This window comes from Gouania willdenowi, chromosome 12 (genome assembly GCF_900634775.1).
Source record: "Gouania willdenowi chromosome 12, fGouWil2.1, whole genome shotgun sequence".
NCBI classification, from domain to species: Eukaryota; Metazoa; Chordata; class Actinopteri; order Blenniiformes; family Gobiesocidae; genus Gouania; species Gouania willdenowi.
Genome location: NC_041055.1, coordinates 18,612,648 through 18,632,958, shown reverse-complemented (window position 1 = coordinate 18,632,958; position 20,311 = coordinate 18,612,648). Strand labels below are relative to the sequence as shown.

Below are 20,311 nucleotides of genomic sequence, written 5' to 3'. Positions count from 1 at the left end.
TGTTCTGCCCTGCATCATGTGTGTATAAATACATGACATGTGTGGGTGTTACGGTTCTTTTTAACTACATAAACAGAAACAATGAATTTTATTTAAGCAGCACACAGCACAGCTTTGCCAGTGCTTATTTAAATTAATTTAATCTTGTCGTATTGTGTTTTTATTATAACACATTTTTTTTGAATTTCATATTTCTTATATATTTTTTTGTCTTTTTGCACTGAATGGCATGCACCAAACCTTTCATTGTACTTGTTGCAATGATAATAAAGTGACACTCAGAATTAATGCGATATAAAAAAATACAATATATTAAGGAAACAAATGTTCACAAAAAAAAAAAAAAAAACAACAAGAAAAATATTCATGTACAGGATAACAGGATATATAAGAAATAAATAATGAAATAACAAAAAAATTATAAAATGGTTTAATAGAGGCTGCAACTGTAACAGAAAAAAAGGTTTTTCTGTAGCTTTGTAAAAGGGTGTGTGTTAGCGAAAGTGCACGTGTGCATGAACATGCAGCCAATGTGTACCTGTGTACACTCATTACATGCATTCAACAGTCATTCCTACATTGCTTTCATCATTAATTCCTCAGCCACTTGAGGTCACCAATAATCCAGTATTCCGCCTCCAGTTAGTTTTTTTATACTTGAGAATAATAAAACCAACAAATGTGGCTGAGCTTTTCTCTTAAGACCATCTGGGAAAACGTGATATGGATACAATTGCTTTTATGAATTAATTAATTATTTATTATTAGCATAGTAACCTCTGTAATTGTAAGGGGAAAAAAAAAAAAATGTGTGGGTGGAAGAGAGTTGTTGTGTATTTATCTACACGCGTACTAGCGTTTGGTTGTGTGTGTGTGTGTCTTTTATTATGTGTGTGGATGTGCTTGGAAACTTGTGTGTTTTCAGCTGACTGAGGCTCAGCATCATCCCCAAAGGGCAATTACAGCACAGCAGATGCAGTTTCATAGCACGAAGAGAATATTGAGCAATCTGAAATTGTTCTTATCATAGTTACTGGACCATTGCTTTAATTGCGCTGAGAGTTTGAGTTCACATCTCTGTGAGGGATTGAGTTGAAACAACACAGCTCCACGGCTATGGGAAACTAAATGACTCACTGATCCTTTAGTAACACTCAGACATATTTTAATCTATAGATTTTTTCAGGATCAGCGATGATTCCTAGTAACATTTTGTTACACCCTTGAAGCAAAAGGGAAGTGAATTATTTAAAAAGGAAAAAAAAAAAAAGGCTTTAAAGTCTGTGTAAAGCAAATTTAGCCGTTGTCTTCTAAACACATTAAATAGGTCATAAGTGTATTTCTTAAAACACGTACAAAGCCATGGGTGGGTCAGAAACCATGGCCGCGTTACGTAACGGAGCCATCATTAGCATAAACCCGACCCTGCTGCTGAAGGACACCAAACCTCCGCGACCTCCAGCGGGCGCGATTCGGCCCCTAACCAAAAACAAACCACAAATCCGGACTCGGGGGAATAAAACGCATCCACTGGTGTCACATTTTCCATGAAATTAAGACTTTTTTTTGACTCTACCCGGGAGGGATGCACATATTCGGACTCGGGCAGCGCAGACCTTTCCGCTGACACCTCATTTGGTCCGATCCGAGGACTTTTGGAAGCACTATTGATGCTCTCTCCCATTGAAAGTACACAAAGTCGGAGCCCTTCCCACACGCGGGCGTGGTTCCAGTGCCTCTAACTGATACGCCCCCAGCGTCTCAGAGCAGAGAGAAGTGCTTGTTTGTCCATGATTTTGAGACCTAATTTTAAATACAATTTTTTTCATCCTTCAAATTTGGCTCAGTGGTCATTGACAAATTTTTTTCTGCTTTACATGGATTTTAAATATAAATATAAATTGTTTGAGCAGCAATTTCAAATGAGTGGGGTTCTTGATAATACTTCAGCTAACAGTTATAATACAATCTCCTTTTGAGTGCAGCTTCATGTTTTGTTTTGTCCTTTTACTGTAACATTAGATTTACGATTGTAGTTACCATGGTGATTAGGCAAGTTGGTTCTGTTTATGTTATTGGTATTCTACTGTATATTGGTTCTTTCCATTAATTGTTTTTTTTTTTTGTTTGCTTTTTTTATTCATTTTATCTTATTGATTTATTTCATAAAGCATGAACACCAAAATGGGAAGTTGTTGATGTTTATTTAGACTACAGCTAACTAATGCTAACTTTTAAAAACCTTTTGAAAATCAATGGCTGTTTCAAATTGGCCAATGCCACAAAAAGCTTATTATGAAGTGATTTAGTGTGAGATTTAGTTTGCGCTTTAGTTGTTAGATTATAAGTAATTGTTTGTTTGTTTACCATGGACCAAATTTGCATCAGGATTTAAATATATAAACAATAAGGTAATTATTTTTATTTGGAGCAGATATATTGGATTTTGTAGTCTCCTAGCTGGGGATTTCCAAAGAAATCTTCTGTGTTATAGTGTTATAGTTTGTTGATAAAACAGCAGTAGTTCTTGCTGTTATAGTCACAAGTTTGTTAAAAGTCTATGGCGTTCAATATCTACATTCCATTAAAGCAGGTTGAATTGGACCTTACAAAGGATGCTGTGCTCTAAAAACCTTCAAGTAGATGATTTAAACATATAAGAAAATAACTGAAACAAAAATCTTTTGATAATTTTTATTAATTATTCTACACTCGTCTAATTGCTTTTTCATGGATTAGCCTTCACCCAAAATCCTACAGCTTGAAAAACCTCTGCTTTGCCTGTTTTTCCTTTGAAACATTCCAGTCCTCTTCCAGGGACTTCAAACCTCAGTAAACAACAACTTCTCCAACTTTTCTTAAGAAGGAGCTTCTTTTAAACCCCCTTTAACAGACTCACACCCATCATTTATGTGTCTGATGTTACTCTCTACACTTAATCATCTCCTCTTGCTCCGCCAACTTCTCCATTTTCTCTTGGTACTTCTAATACAGACCATAACTAAGTGTTTCCACACGTTGGTGCTTCATATAAGATCCTTCAAAACGTAGGTTGCACCATTTTCCCTACCTAGATACGTATAAGTCCTTATGAACGTCTTGCTTTTATCATATACCATATCTGGCTTTACAACCACACCAAGAGTCTGCTAAGCATTAACGACTTTTTTCTTCTTCTGATGCACTCCATTCATCTCCACTTCAAAACGTCTTCTCGTTTCTCCCCTTCAGTCAAAGTATCTGGGCCAGTCATTTCTTCATTCCTCAGAACGATGAATGTCTCTCTGTAAAGATTGTTCTGATCACTGCAGGGCTTTCATTTCTCCAAATATGGTTCATGAAGTCACATGCGAGCACCGTTCACATCCAGCTTCGCTGCCAAACCACATTAACACACATTCCTCAGCGTTCCTATTAACTACTTCAATTAGCACTCAACCTTCGAAGGTACAATTATTGAAGTTTATATAGGGCCAAGAAAACAGTGTATCCTTTTCTGGCAGCCTCATTTACCTCCACTGCTTAATGATTTATGTCACCCTCTAATAGTTGAAACCTGACGGTTTCCACAGAAGTGAGATACTGAGGCAGCTAATCAATTTAGCTGTGCTAAAGGCAAGCAGTTAATCAGTCTTGCGCAACAAAAAGTATTACATATACGATGCTTACCTGTTTACAATGCCAACACGAGTTTCTTTATTTAATTTTTATTTTCCTACAAAGCTTCAATATTTATACTACCTGTTTTGATGTATATCCAGATTGAGTCTGATCTGCCATTAACCTCTTAAGCACCATCCACTTTTCTCCGAAAATCAAATACCCATAATTTCTAAACTTCTACATGACTTACATGGCTAATTTTTGTTTAGATTGATGAAGGACCCTTCGTCGTTACAGATTAGGGATGCACGATTTTGACAAAAAACCTAATTTTCCTGACAGGTATTGCAATTGCGATTCGATTTACAATTTTTTTTAAAATATTTTACACATTTAATGCATACTGTATGCATTTTATTTTTTCCCAAATTCCACGTTTTCCACATACATCTTTTTAAATTTAAAATATTAGTCCTTTTTTCACAAAATATTAGTTTTTTACTCCTGTGAGGAAACAAAATAAATACTAATAAATAAAAAAACACATAATTAAACAAAATAGTATGTCAAAGATAACGTAAGATACAATTAAAAGGAAGATATAGGTTGTACTGTGAGGAAACAAAATAAATACTAATAAAAAAGAAAACTGTAATTAAAACATTCATGTCAAAAATAACATTTTAATTTAAAATAATGAGTAAGATACAATTAAAAGGTAATTATAAGTTGGACTGACATGAATTATTCTGACTAATCCTTTTTGTTTTTCAGGTCATATAAAGATGTACGAGGGCAGCATTAATGTCATCCAATTCCCCCTCAGGGATCCATGGTTTACTGAATCTGAGCAGGTTTATTGTTCAAGTTTTGATCAACTAAATTTAAACTAACTTAATTTAAATGATCCTGACGACATTCCAGACAGTAAAAATTAAACATAAAAAAATTGAATGCAAGGATGCATCAATTATTTCACCACTAGGGGCCAGAACATACATGTAGTTATCATTAACCTGATGACAATAAATCATATTTTAACTGTAGAAATCTGTAGTCCGCCCAAAAAACGTAGAGATTTACGTCAAATATAAAGCCAATTCTCAGTAGCAAAGGCTATAAAAGCAGAATTTGCTCGATGAAATGCTGATTGGTGACTGGCTTCTTTTTAGCCAATAGCATGCACTATTGGCGGAGGAAGGTGGTAATCAATATTCAATTGACTCAGCCAACCAGAGCATGTCTAGGGGCGGGCTCTTGTTCCAGTAAAGAGTTTCACTGCATTCTAGTGAGTTTCTACAATCATTTACAAACACCTGCACTTCCTCACTGCAAATATGTGCATGTCAGTCCATTTACAGTGTTTTTGTGGTCATTCTTTACTGTAACATGGCTAGCATGGTACTCTAACTGTCAGTCAGTTTTACTTTAACATGTAAAAACCAGAGTATGGTTATTCTCTCTGCCCAAAAGCGCAATCAGACTTTAATAAACTTGATGTGGTGTTTTGGATATGGCCTCTACCACTGGTACCACAGTATATCAAACAAAAAGAATCATTGACCTGTACGTAATGTTCAATGAAGTATAAGTGTAATTTCTGAAATTGACAGTTAAGAAAAATCCAACTGAAAGCTCATCTCTACCCTATTTTACATATATTACAATATATTATCCTTGCTCTACTGTTAATTAGTGCACTTTGCCTTTGTTTGTTCTTGTATATATTTTATTCTTGCAACACAAGATTGATGGCGAACCAGTGAAACACTTTGTACAGTTATGAAACACTGTTGACATTATTACCCAACAATTATTAAACCAGCAGACGCAATACTGTGAAGACTGAGCCAAGTCCAGAAATGAAATGTGTCGAATTCTCTCACCACACTTAATGCTATGAAAATAAAAACCACAACCACTAAGACATTGATCAAAGAGCAGTGTGAAAACGAATCGCAGTTTTCAGCTGTCAACGCCTCCGTAAAGGGAATTTTCACATTATGTGTGCTTACTCTATCCAAATATTGACCTAAATCTGCCCACTGTTCACATCTGTTCATATATTCACATCAAATGTCAGATTGATTGATTAGCGGTGAGAGTTGAAAAGAGATATTTGAAAGTGTGTCAGTATTAATCATTAGTTTGAACCTTAAAAAGCTGAGATCATATAAGAATGTTCCTTTCTCTAAACTGTTAGTGAATATAAATACCAGCGGTTGAATACAACAACTGAATATGAATGTTGGAATTCATTAGAATAATGCAAAGTCGATTCTAATATTCCACTCAATCTCAATTTACTTTCGTAAACATGAAACATGAAGAACTATTAACTATTTTAGGCCTCTTGTTGAAACAGCAAAGAAAAAAAAAATGCCTTTAATATTCTCAAAAAACCCCTGAAGAATAAATTGTTCTTCACTGGAAACCTGGACCAGTCTTTCATTTCCACAAAACTGCTTGTTCTTCTTCTTAATAAATCACTTGAAACATCAAATTGATTACTTTAATTGCTGTAATTTGTTTTTTCTTAAGTATATGGCTGCTGGGCTTTTATCTCAATGTTGCAAAAGACTTTGAAGAAATCCTTGACAACTTAAAATTCAAGTTAGAAGGTTATGGAGTGTTTACTTCTTCTCAAGTGCAAGTCAAACTTTATTAAGTTCAGAAAAATCTGAGGGAGACTGAATTAAACAGAAGTGATGCATTAAAAGTTTCCCTTTCTGATTAGCAATGGGATGTTTCAAGTCTGGCATCAATGCATATATATATGTATATATATATATATTCTATAATGTGATTGTGTTAGTATTTAATGAATTAAAAATGCTTATTCAGTGTTGGCCAACCAGTCTGTTCCACACAATGGTTTATGTCACTCCAGTATCAATTATATCCTTATACTGGCTACAGGGGGACATGGTGAGATAATACAATCTCATTAGCCCCTGAACTACTAAAGCTGAGGCTACATTAAGTTAAAGACCAATTTTTTTTTTTATTACCAAAACGTTTCAATATCCTGGGCCTTCATGTGGTGCGGTAGCTTTGTATTCGAAACACAGAAAACCTGAGAAGAAGGTGGGTTGATGTGCTTGAAGTTTGTTCTAAAATACAAAAATGTGCTGAAATAAGGTTTTTTCTGGGGGGAGGCTAGGGGGAAATGACAAATGACAATAGTTTGCGTCACGTAAGGATCTCCATTAATTGTCGATGACTTGTTGCAAGAAACACATCATATTATCCATCTATCTATCTATCTATCTATCTATCTATCTATCTATCTATCTAGCTATCTATCGTATAGTATAGTATAGTATAGTATAGTATAGTATAGTATAGTATAGTATAGTATAGTATAGTATAGTATAGTATAGTATAGTATTGTATTGTATAGTATCTATCTATCTATAGTATAGTATCTATCTACCTATCTATGTATCTATGTATCTATGTATCCATCTATCCATCTATCATCTATCCATCTATCCATCTATCCATCTATCGTATAGTATAGTATCTATCTATCTATAGTATAGTATCTATCAATCTATCTATCTATCTATCTATCTATCTATCTATCTACCTATAGTATAATATAGTATAGTATAATATAGTATAGTATAGTATAGTATAGTATAGTATAGTATAGTATAGTATAGTATAGTATAGTATAGTATCTATCTATAGTATAGTATCTATCTATCTATCTATCTATCTACCTATCTATAGTATAGTATAGTATAGTATAGTATAGTATAGTATCTATCTATCTTAACTATCTATCTATCTATCTATCTATCTATCTATCTATCTACTGTATCTATAGTATATCTATATATCTACTGTATCTATAGTATATCTATATATCTACAGTATCTATCTATCTATCTATCCATCCACATTATCAATAGTATATATCTATCTATAGTATATATCGACAGTATGTATCCATCTATCTATCTACAGTATCTATCCATCTACGGTATCTCTCTAGTTCTCAATCTATCTATCTATCTCTCTAGTTCTCTATCTATCTATCTATCTATCTATCTATCTATCTCTCTATCTCTCTATCTATCTCTCTATCTCTCTATCCATCCATCCATTTATCCATCCATCCATCTATCCATCTGTGAGAGAAATGTAAAGAGGATCCATGTGAGGAGTGAGGCACTGTAACCCAAGCTCTAAGAACAACACCTTAGCACACCATTGACGTGCATGATAATAACCGTGCAACATTAAACCTCAGTAGACGTCGCTTTCATCCCAGGAATCCTATAGTGGACACATGTGCTTTTACTATACGGAGCCCCCAGGGAACTGAACCCACAAGAAAAAGTCAGGAACAGTAACATACACCAAAGCAGCTGAGCAATTATGCTGTCTGACCAGGGATCAAACTCAAACATTTACATGCTGGATCATTTCACTAATATCTATACTGCATATTCTCAAAGGCATTTCTTTAGACAATGCATTTTCCTTATGAAAAATCCCTGTTTGCATAACAGTTTGGACTGCTGATCATTCACAGACACACAGTTCTCATTCTACTGCGGCGTCAAAATGGTGCCAGTGAAATCAAATGGCATGGTTTAAAGATAATCTATCCAGCTTCAAGAATATATGCAATTTCCTGTGGAGACATACTGTACTTCTGAAATTAAGTCAAGCTCAAACTGCAATTAGTTGGAAACATTGTCTCGCAACATTTAACACCATTTCCACCATTTAACAACATTTGTCGAGCAGCGTTTTTCCTCATGTTTGCTTTTTCTGAACAACTTTTTTAGGCAATTTTTCAGATTTTTACTCTAAATCATTTAATTAAAGATATTCAGAACTATTTACAATATTGCAAATATTGCAACACACATATATATATATATATAATTGATATAAACCCACAATTGCTAGCCTATTGCTTTCCATTTTTGTTTTCAAGCTATTTATTACCATGTTTTTCTGGATCGTGTGTGGCACTACAGTACTTGGACAGAGGTTTTCTTTCATTAATTCCACAATCGAGACTCCGTTTAAAAAGCTCCATGACAGATAGTTGATTTTCTCCTCACAAAGTAATATATATATGCATAAAAGTTGATTTTTTTTCTACTTTACTGCTGCTGTTTAGCCGTTTATTCAGCTTTACTTTACTTTTTAGTTCTGCTTCATAGTAGAATTCACTTTACATCCACTGGAACATGGAATTCACGTTTACTCGCTAGTTGTTGCTCTGGTTTACAAGATGCTTGCTTAAATTTTCTGTTTTTCAGAATTTTAACCATTAGTCTACCTGTACAACCTCCAACTCATTATCTGCAGCATTTACCAAATGTTTTTTTTTTACATCTTTGCAAATTATTTAGTTCAATTACCTGCTATTTGAAACATATTCTTTTGCTCATGTGTCAATCAAAATCTTCTGTATTGGTTCACTCTTGAAAATTATTACCCTGTAAATATATAGCGGCCTTTTTTCATCAAAATATCAGCAAAAGAGTAGAACTTGTGAAAGGAATATAATTCCCCCCCATTCTTCTCAAGATCATTATTGATTTGATAAATCAGGTTTGGTAGAATAAAGCTTACTGTAAGACCTCACAGTAAAATATTTTCTTTAAAAGTAAATATTTAACTTATGTTACCTATAAGGAAATACAGTAAAGGCTAATTGGTGCATTGTATTACCCTAGTCCAAGTATGTGCCATGGCGGGCCGGGGGCCACATGCGACCCTCAGTCTAATTTTCTGCAGCCCCCAGAGTAAATGTATAAAATGACTCCAAAACCCCCGAAATGAGAAACACAAACACAAAACATCCTAATTAAGCAGAATTACTCCAAAAACACATATTATGACAACAAAAATAGACAAAGTGACAATGAAAATACAAAAAATTTATTCCTAACACACAATATGACAACAAAAATGCATATAATTACTCACAAAACGCACAGAAAATCTGAGTTTTTTCCTGTATTAATACTCCGATTGGACATTATTCTAACATAAATGTTGATAATGTGGCCATTGGATCAGACAATCACACTTTTGTGGCCCCCTGCTGTGATATAAGTAGCCCATCTGTGCTCTAGTCACACTAGCACGGAGCGGTGAGTAATGGAACTAGAATCCAGGGAGCTGCCACCAACTTCACGTATTTGGATGAGGCTTCAATTTGGCTCAAGGAGTAACAGGTGGGAGAAATCTGATTGGACATGGAGCTACAGTTGATGCTACAGGCCGAGGAGGAGAGAACGTGTGCTGCCAGTTCAGAGAATGGCGTGTGAACTCAGATTCCCATTACACTAACTATCCTATCACCTTAGACACTTCACAGGGATGTGATCCCTAATGCAGGGAGAAGAGCAGACTTGGGACATTTGTGAGTTTCCATCGCTTTGTCACAATCGGTCAGTGGTTTGAAGCTCACAACAGAACGCTCATGGACCATATTCCCAGTTCCTGAACCCCAGTTGTTGCATGCATATGACAATCTATTGCCTGACCAGCAGGAACACCGGGATATGTAAGTTATGGTTGTGATTTCCTGATTCTGTGTTTACCTAATATTACCAGGGTCATCCTGCCTATTTGCGGAAATTATATTTACTAACATAACGTAAAATCATGCTTAACTGTTAGTCAATTTCCTGATTTCTTGCAAAACACCTCCAAAAAGCTCATACTTGCACATGTTTTCAATCATTTTGATCCAAACCTTTGGCATATTTCACCTTGGAAAATACTTACACCATTGTTAAACTGAACCATTTTCACTGTCTTGTTTATAAGCAGTGATTGAATGATTCTTTGATTGCACTGACAAGTTCATTGCCTGAATTATTTGGTTTTGAGACAAAGGCTAAGTATTTTGAGAAATGAATGTTATTATTGCTCTTTGTACAGATTGTTCTGGAAAATGCTAATTGTGGTTTGCAAATCTTTATGGTGATTTCAAATTGTCCAAAACGAGAGAGAAAAAAACCGGAATGAAAACTAGGTAGTGACTAGCACATGAGTATGCTAAAACATTTTCACTCACTGACAGTACTCACATGTTGCCACTGCTCTCGAATGAGTGGTCGATATCGAAGAAAGTACTTGAGGGGGAAGTTGTCGATGTCGGGCCATGTGGCGGGGCTCTGCCAGGATACCTCAAGCCTACGAGAGTTGAAGCGGATTGGGGTCGCTGTCACTCGTTCCGGTGGGTCTGGTTTGACTGTGAGATGAAAGAAAAAAAAGGAAATGGGAAGGAAGTATGCTGATAAATCTCTTCATTGAAAAACAGATATATGGGGTTTCTATCATAATATAAAACTTCCCCTTGTACAAAAGGTTTTATAAAAGTACATCACAGATTGAAAGCAAATATTTTATTACTTGGGGTGGTACGATACACTGAGTTCACACTAGGATACAATAGATGATAATGGACTCGCGATTACTGTGGATCAGTGGTTCACAAACTTTTCAGTCATGTACCCCTTCAGACATTTAATCTGAAACCATGTACTCCTACACAAAAAAAACATAATAATGTAATGTCATAAAAAATGTAGCCCTACAGTGAATTTTACCTATCCTGTTGAGGAATAATAATAATAATAATAATAATAATAATAATAATAATAATAATAATAATTGCATTTCCTGAGAAAAAATGAGGATGCAGACACTGGCCCGCTTCGCTTATCATTGGCATTAGCATTATTTAGCATTAGCGTTTGCCTAGCAATAGCAATAACCTATAGCAATAGCATCAACCTAGCATCATCAATAACATTAGCATAGCAATAACATTAACCTAGCATTAACATTAGCCTACCATCAATATTGACCTAATATTAGCTGTTAATAATAGCTAATAATAGCCGACCAATAGCATTAAATTAGCAATAGCATTAACTTAGCAATAGCATCAACCTAGCACTAGTTAGCAATAGCAATAACCTTTTTCTTATTTACTTTATATATTGGTAAATGCTTCTCATTTTATTTCATTTAAGTACTTGTTATTTTAGCCTTGTTTTTTCTTTCACACCAATACGCCCAGACACATTCCTCGTAAATGTAAATGTACTTGGCAATAAAAAACGATTCTGATTCTGATTCCTAGCATTAGCATTAACCTAGCATTAACATTAACTGCTCTATTTATATTCTCATTTCCAATGTTGTCAGTGTTTTAATGTTTTATTCACATAGCATCTATGACAATTTGGTAAACCCTGGGGCTACCCATACCTCACTTTGGGAACCTAGGCTGTATATTGTGTAGATTTTTTTTTTTAAACGTAACCCCAACCTCCTCTCGCCATACCATATCTTGTTGCACCATATATCGCCCCATCCTTACTTATTACATCATAATGACATCACAGGACTAATGTCTATCTTCATGGAATCAATCCATTCCATTGTTTTATTTATTTGCCTCTGTGATTATAGCTCCAGAAACTGGAGGTTATTCATACAATTTGTGAATGCATCAGTTCTGGGTCTGTACAATGCTTTCAAACAAATAAGTAATCATGTAAATAGAAGCATTTTAATGCACATATCATTGAGACAGATATTTTTTTTCTTGTCAGAGCAGTGTTTGTGGTCATAAAATCAAAAAGTGTAGATATAAACTCTTGAAAAGGATCTTTCTCATTTTAATACGGTCTTCCTGGTTAAATAAAAGTAAAAATAAAGTAAACTGAAATGAAACACTTGGTATTTAAGAGCTTTATTACACACATGCTGTGATCTCAAACTGCACCATCTGTTCATGAGATAGTTTTGAAAAACTTTCCTCGATGTAGGTCATGGCTTGTTACGATGACAATGATGGTGGGTGATGAATCCCAATTATTGCATTTGCCTTTACATTCCCTGTTGTTCCATGTGTTTTTATTTTTAGGTTTTGACAGAAAATCAGATCCTCATCCGATCTAACAAAGTAATGAACCAAAAACGTCACGCGCAACATCACTAACACATCAACTTTGCAAATATTAAAATGTAGAGCCAAGGGCTGACATTTACCACTTAATTTGCTTGCAATGGGAAGCTCTGAGGACACAGGCTGAAAGTATTTGAAAGAGTCAGGGGAGAAGATGAGAAACAATAACTCCCTGATGAAAAGACGTGCACAAAAGACGCTTTTCTGAATACCTGTCCACTGAGAACAACACAGAGACAGAGAGATTCTGAAAGTTCAATTCAAACCTTTTCAAGCAATATTGAATGATTTTTTTTTTTTTCCCCCCAAAGGCTCCCACATGGGAATGCCCGAGTAAGTTGCTTGTGCAACATGAAACACTTTCTCAACTCGTGACACACATGGCATCACAATAGAGAGACGAATAGCTGCAATTACAATCTGAATACCAGAGAAACTGAGCAAAAAAGAGGCATTAACAGCCTGTGTGCAGACACAGTCCTCAGATTGTAAGGCCTTTGCAGTTTAAATGTCTAAAAACACAAGCAGGAAAACAAAAAGGAAGAGAAAGAAGAGTAGAAAGTCGTCGTTGAAACTCGTGCCTTTTCTTATTAATGAGTATGAAGATGAAACACAGCAGGAAGAGAAGAGAAGCTCAGGGAAGCAATGCAAAAATCTGCAGAGACCACAGAGAAGAATTCCTCATTTTGTCTAACATGTGCACATGAGAAGAAACAGAGAAATCAGTATGGGCCAAGTGTCGCTGAGGTTCCTGAAGAATTCCAATATGTAGCTTTGGTTTTGTGTTGGATGAGTGACAAACGTTTTACTAAACCTCTAAAATGGCCACTTGGTCCTGATGGAAAACTATTTTTAATACTTTTCATACCTAATAGGTATATACTGCTACAGTGATCAGTCAAAATAATGAAGTGACATATTGTGTGTTGGGCACTGAATGAGAATTTCACGAAAACGCACAGCGTGTCCCAACATGTACAGATGTGCCTAAATGACCTTTTTCATCAAAGAAAGATAAACACAAAACTCACTGACAGACATTGTTCTTTTTTTTGATGATTCTTTGAAACCACAATACAAGAGTGTTTAATAAACCATCATCATCATTTTATCAGTTTTAGGTTTTATCAGATATTATTTTGTGATTTTCTTTCTTTGATGGAAGGGAACCAACAAATAGGTCCACGCCTGTACATGTTAAAAAATGAAATCTAATTAATATGGTAAAAAACTGCATATGCTGAACCCCTCAGGGTCAGTAAAAGCCACTGTAATCAATATAACCCTCATTATTATTAATACAGTAAACTGCATAGATGCTATACATCTTCACTAATCAGTTAGAAAAAGATCCTTATACATAATTAAAAACCAAAACATTATTGTTGATAGAAATATAGATGCCTTTACAAAAGTGAAGTGTAATGTGTACATTTTAAGAGCTGTACCAAATACTGTAGATATTTTAAATGTTACATGAAGAGGAATTTTATTTAGCCAACAAAACATTTATTTCAACATTAATTGTGGAAAAAAATCTAACTAATCAAATAAGGATTCTGCTGTTTTTTTTCTTTTATTACTTATCTTAATCTTCCCCTAACCCATTATAATATTTAAACTATTTTGTATTTGTTCTATACCTATTGTGCTCTGTTCTTTCATTATAGTGCAGCAACTTCATGAAAAAAAAAAAAATTGTTAATAAAAGTCTAATACTTTTCTTTCTCTTTTGTGCACAACCGTCAATTTTCCCTTTAGATGAATAGGCTTTTCAAGAAAGAGGGAAATCTGAGCATCTATTCATTGAAGTGCTGGATGACAGTGTATGACAGTGCACTTGATCAAACAGGAAAAATGTGACACAGGCAGAGGGCTGCGATCTGCTGTGATACCTCACAAAAATGATCTAACACAAGAAAATGGAACAAAAGGGGGAAATATGACAAGGGCCTTTACAGTTTCTCTGTGGGAGAACGGTACAAATGCATTTTTATGTGCTTCACTGAAAGAATAGAAGGACAAAGTATGCAAAGTCTGCACAAACTGCCACATTCAAACACACACCAACATTGAGGAGAACAAAGGGGTGCTGTGCAAAGTGTTTGATTTGGATTCAGGGTAAAAAAAAAAAAAGGCTTCAGTGACGTGTTTAACATAAACACTCGTATAAATATCCCATGTAGTCACATTGTGCAGTTTCTTGCGCTTCTTAGAACTAGAGTTTAGATTTTGGGTCGGGCATCATTTTCAACTTTTTTTTTTAATCTCTATTACATTAATATTATTTTTTATTGAACACAAAAACACTTCTATATTGTTGTGGTGTCATTTCTAAAGTGATTTCTGCTCATAGTGGGATGGGATATTGACGGCGTTGTGTTGCGTTTAGTTGTTCAGCGTTCACATTCACTGAATATTATTTGCTGATTTTGTTCATTCCTCACTTGCTGCTGGAGGTCTTGCTGCGTCAGGTCTGCGCTCCACGCACGGGCCACACAGTCTGGTCTGCATACTGTAAAGGACTGGGTTCTATGTTCTGGTTATGTTCTACTTGTGTGTATTCAGTGGTTAACTGATGTTGTGATTTCCCATGAACAAGAAGGCATCATGGTTATTATGTGTATTTTGTTTACATGTGTTCTGAGTGATGATTGGCTCGGAGGCTGGGGAGAGGGCGGGCGTAAGCGGGGAAAAGACTAGTGAACAATTCTGCTCCCACGGTACTGTGAGTGTATGACGGTGTAAAACAGTTCTTTGTGTGTTTGATTGTTTATTTTTGGCGTGTTACTACGACCTCCACTAAAGCCTGTAAAATGTCATTACAATATCTTTTGGGCTGCGGTGAGTGTGTGTACGCACACCCCCCCCTTCCCCCTTGCTGCGTGAGGCACCGCGCTATTAATCTACCAGCTGCAATACGTTCAATGAAATAAGAATTTACGTCAGGTGTGCTTCGGGCTCGGGCCTACTATTTAAGTTCTGGGCTCGGGTCGGGTCGGGCTAGATTTTTTGGGCCCGATCTAAACTCTACATAGAACCCCGATCTGTAGGTGTGTATTAAAAAGGTGAATATAAAATCTGCATTTTAAGAAGAAGATAATCTCATTGGCATAGTTTGAGATTCTTGCCAGGTGGGGCAACCATTTACGTTGTGAAGAATAATTGCGCTACAGAAAAAGAACCAACCTAAAGTCTCAAAAGTTTGGGACCATTTCACTGAATTTTCTTTTTTTTTTTTTTTTTTTTAATTTAGAATACAACAAATTAATTCATGTATATTTTGTACAGTCACTGTGTTTTATGGTAATAAAAACATGTGTATATTTTGTAAATTATCTTAACAATTGTAATTTTTTAAACTAATTTGGGGAAACTGTAGTAAAGACTTTTGACCACTGGGGGGGAAATGGACATTTTTAAAGCAAACTGCTTATGGATAAACTAAACAATCTCTTGAGGGGTAATTCATCTCGTCATTTAATCATAAAGATAAAAAGGTCATTGGTTTTATGCTTTAAATTATTGCCTCAGTGTGAACTTTTTTCATTTTCAAACTTTTTTAATCAGCAGTGAGGAGGATATAGAGTTAGCAACATATCACAATTTAGCTTTACTTAGATAGTTCAGCATTGAGTGTTCATCATTTTTCTTCAACAAAATTGATTCTAATCTTTTTGCTTATTTTGAGAAACACAACGTTAGAGACTTGTGTACTGCCATCTTTTCCATTGGCGATGCGGATGGATACATGAATGCATGACTGATAGATGGATGGATGGATGGAGAGATGGATGGATGAATGGGTTGCTGTTCATCTTCAAATGTTTAAGTAGGAATTGATGAAAAAATGAGTGATTGATCAGCTGAACAATAAATAGGCATCTATATCTCTTCTTTATTAATAATAACATAAGTGTAAACGTACACCTGAATACTACGGTTCATCAATTTATGACTGAGAGGATGACACAAGTGATTACAGCAGGATACGCTGACCTCTCTGGCTGGGATTGGTTTATATCATGTTCTCTTTAATCCCAATGAAAGAGGAATGTTGTTGGGCTGAATGGTAGGACGTGCTCAGGTGGGCAGATGTCAGACAAAGGAAAAAAGTCCTTTTGTTGGAAGTCAAAGAAAAATGAACAAGAGAACCCTTGACGGTGAGACAAGATCACATGCCGTTTGATGTTTTTGGCACTAGAAAGCTCCAAGTCATCATTTGATAAGTCTGAAGCTTCTTTGAGGGTTTTTTCTTTGTAACTGCAGACACACACACACACACACACACACAAACACAGACACACACACCCTCATCTAATTTCATCTCAGCTTTGGTCAGACTAAACGGGACAGTAGAGATTCTGCTTACGTTTGCACCAGGAAGAATGTAATAGTTTGACTAATCTACAATGGGCTCTATTTTCCCATGCACGTAAAAGTCAAGAAAGCTGCGCAGCGTCACTGTTTCTGGCTGCGCGCTATTCTCCCCCTGTAATTAAGTCAGTCACTGCGCGCCTCCATCACAGTTATGCACTCTAGGTGGAGCGGCCCTGAAATGTGGGTGTTTCCATTCAAATCTGGCCTTGCACGCATTTTCCCATCCGCTTAAGTTCTTTTCCTCTGATGCACTTCTGAACCTGGAATAAGTGCAGTGCCCTGATAAGGTGAAACATTATATTGCACTGGAAGTTTGGACTCAATTTAAGCCACACACACTCATAATAATGCAGAAGAGACTCCCAGAAATAATCTATCCAAAATGACAATGCCATACTGTTACGCTGTAACAGGGTTCAATATGTTCACACTTAACAGTTCTGGACGGGACAAAATGTGTTGCATTTCATTATATTTTATCCGTGCCGTCCACTCCTTTTTCTGCTGAGACGGTAGATGCTGCGTCGTGGAGCTGATCAGCTGTGCGCCTCAGCTGCTGCTGCTGCTCGATAAATGAAACTCTGACAGACGTCAGACTTCTCTCCACGCTGGTCACAGTGATCTCCAACTATTTTTATACTATGTCCAATGTAAAGCCACAGTTTGAAATGCACATGAGAGGATGGACCAGAAACTGTTAACACACATATTTAAATAAGGCTCAGCTTCAGTTCGGACTCGCTTACATCAGCTCCATAAGGCTTTAAACAATATATATTTAAAACTGCGTTAAAGCAGGATGCTCTAGGATTATTTCCTCAAAGCTCCTGCGCATCACACTCGCACGTGTTAGAGCTACAGGTACCCTATTGATGACAGATGACGCTGATGCGCTAATCATTTCTAATGCAGGAATGGAAAAAGTTTATAAAATCAGGCTTTCCACACAAAAGAAACATTAATCTATCGTTAATATGAGGGGCGTGTCAGGAGCCTAAACCGGAGAATACGCGCAGGAGAGAGACGCATAACTGCATAAAAATGTGTTTAAGTCCAGACCGCAGAATAGAGCCCAATGTGCCTTGTCCCTAATAATTATCTGATGTAGTTGGGTGTGCATACTTTAGGGCTACTTTTAACAACTTATGTTTATTCAGAATTTTTAAATCCTATTTCCAGGCATTTTGTGGTGTTGTGTTGCTGTCTCTAAGAAAAGTAATTATTGAAAATTTGAATAGGTTTTGAACTGTCTTACCCAGTGAAAGGAAGAAATAAGATGAAAGAAGGGGAAACGTTTATCATCTATAGATATTTAGCTGTTTTATGCCACTAGTAATGATCAGGTGGCGGAAAATAGAACAAGAGTTCCAAAAAGTTGGCCCGATATAATAACAAAAAGGTGGTGCTTGCTAGGATTGATGGCGATAATGGGTTCATTGAGTGATACTTACTGCTACCTTTAAGGCACCCTTGATAGCCTTTGTCTTTACTGGTGCTATCATGGCCAGCAGGTACAGGTTACACAAATATACAGGATTGTCTGGCAAAGTCCCGACAGCATACTTCTGCTGCAAGGCACTGTGGTTGCAATGATTTCTCTCACTAGTTCTATTTTCCCTCTCAAACAGCAGCGACAAGCAGTCCAGGCCCAAAAACAATATTCAAAACTACAGTTTGGCCATACCTACACCCGGAATACATCACCACAGAACCATATCCGTTTACATACATGCAACATTTGGTTTGTTATTTTAGCTTTAAAATCCTCAGGGTGATCACATAGATGACTACATGTTATCAAACAAACGAAACTAAAAATGTTATAGATAATTGGAAATACTAGCTGCTTAGGGACTCCTAACTTGCTTGTAATTGTTTATATGGCATTACATGTTTCTGCTATAAACATAGTTAAAAGAAAAGCAAGTACGGTAACTGTTACACTCTCTTCTTTACAGTAAAACCTGGTTAAACCCTAGTTATGTTGAAAAACCTTTTTGAAAACCAACGGGTTGATTGATAATCTTTTACCTAAAATATGACTTTTACTTGCATCTTATCTCTGCAAAAACCTGTTCACGACTCCCTAATCTTGGAAATATACTTCACACCAATGGTCCCTATGTAATGATACTATTTGAAATCTTTAATCTACAAAAATATCTACTGAAAATTAAGTTTAGAGCAAAAAATACCTTTTTAGTGTAGAGTTTACATGGTTCACTTTCTTCTAGTTTCCTAGCACAGTCTAAAAGATGGCATTTGGTTTAAGTTAGGTTCACTGGTATCACTAAATTGATCAATGGTGTGAATGAATGTGCAGTGGGAATAAACACCATTTTCCATGTTTTTTTGTTATTTCTTTATTATTATTTTTTTTTAAATGGTTTCACTCATTTAATGATATTTTAAACATTTAAATCATAGATTACTTTTCACTATTTATTTACTTCACTTCATGGTCTAGCAGACAAAAACTTCTGCCTCTCCAAACCATAAAATAATTTCAATGAAGTTTTACTTTCTTTTTTTTTTCTTTACAATTACCTAACTTTATTCTGGAAACAGGATGTACATATTCATTTCTTGACCAAAACAAAGTCAAGACACAACAAACAACAAAGCTTTCTTCAAAAGTTGAGGGACACTTTGGAAGCCAAGGCGCTAATCCGACCAACATTAGCATTTTCCTAAATCCTGTGTCCACAACTTGGCAGAGCATGTCACCGTTTCATTTTGTTACTTGTGTACACACACACAGACACACAGACACACACACACACACACACACACACAGACACACACATTCACTCACTCAAACTCCCAATCTCTTTCTCTTCGTCTTTCAATACTCAGCTCCCTCAATTGACACACTCTAGGAAGCAGCTCAGAGCCCCATTGGTGTCTTTTTATACGTCATGCACACCCATATTAGACTTTAGGCAATAATACAAAGAAGCTGAAGTGTGCTGGCTGCATTTTTCTTATCTTTCAAAGTACTCCCCATTCCTCCTTTAAAACCTTTTTTCCTCTTCACTGATTTCCACTTTAAGTTCCTCATAAATTCATGGAGTGTCGGTGTTATTACGAGGCCCTTTGCAGACAAAAACTTCACGATCAAAACGGCTTCGTATAAATAACCACACTCACAGCATGATGATGAAGGTTGTAATTTAAGAAGAAGACTCGTAGATATTCCTGCTAATTGTCCCATAAAGATTAATGTGGCGCAAAAATGTTATGGATAAAGATACAGACTGCTGTAATGTGTGTGTCACACTCCATCCAAGCCTCAATTAAATACGACTTTCTGCACAAAAGGTTCAGGGGGTGATTATTTATTATCTTGTGCCTCCGCTAAAG

At 35.9% G+C, this 20,311-nt stretch overlaps 1 protein-coding gene across 2 annotated transcripts in view; it reads right to left on the bottom strand.

The window, feature by feature from the left end:
- Window positions 1-20,311, bottom strand: part of cntfr (ciliary neurotrophic factor receptor) — a 330,218-nt gene that overhangs the window by 29,749 nt on the left and 280,158 nt on the right. For both annotated transcript variants that reach the window (XM_028463551.1, XM_028463550.1), the window contains one exon: window positions 10,677-10,840. In XM_028463551.1, coding sequence (XP_028319352.1) covers window positions 10,677-10,840 — 164 coding nt within the window. The remainder of the gene's footprint in view (window positions 1-10,676; window positions 10,841-20,311) is intronic.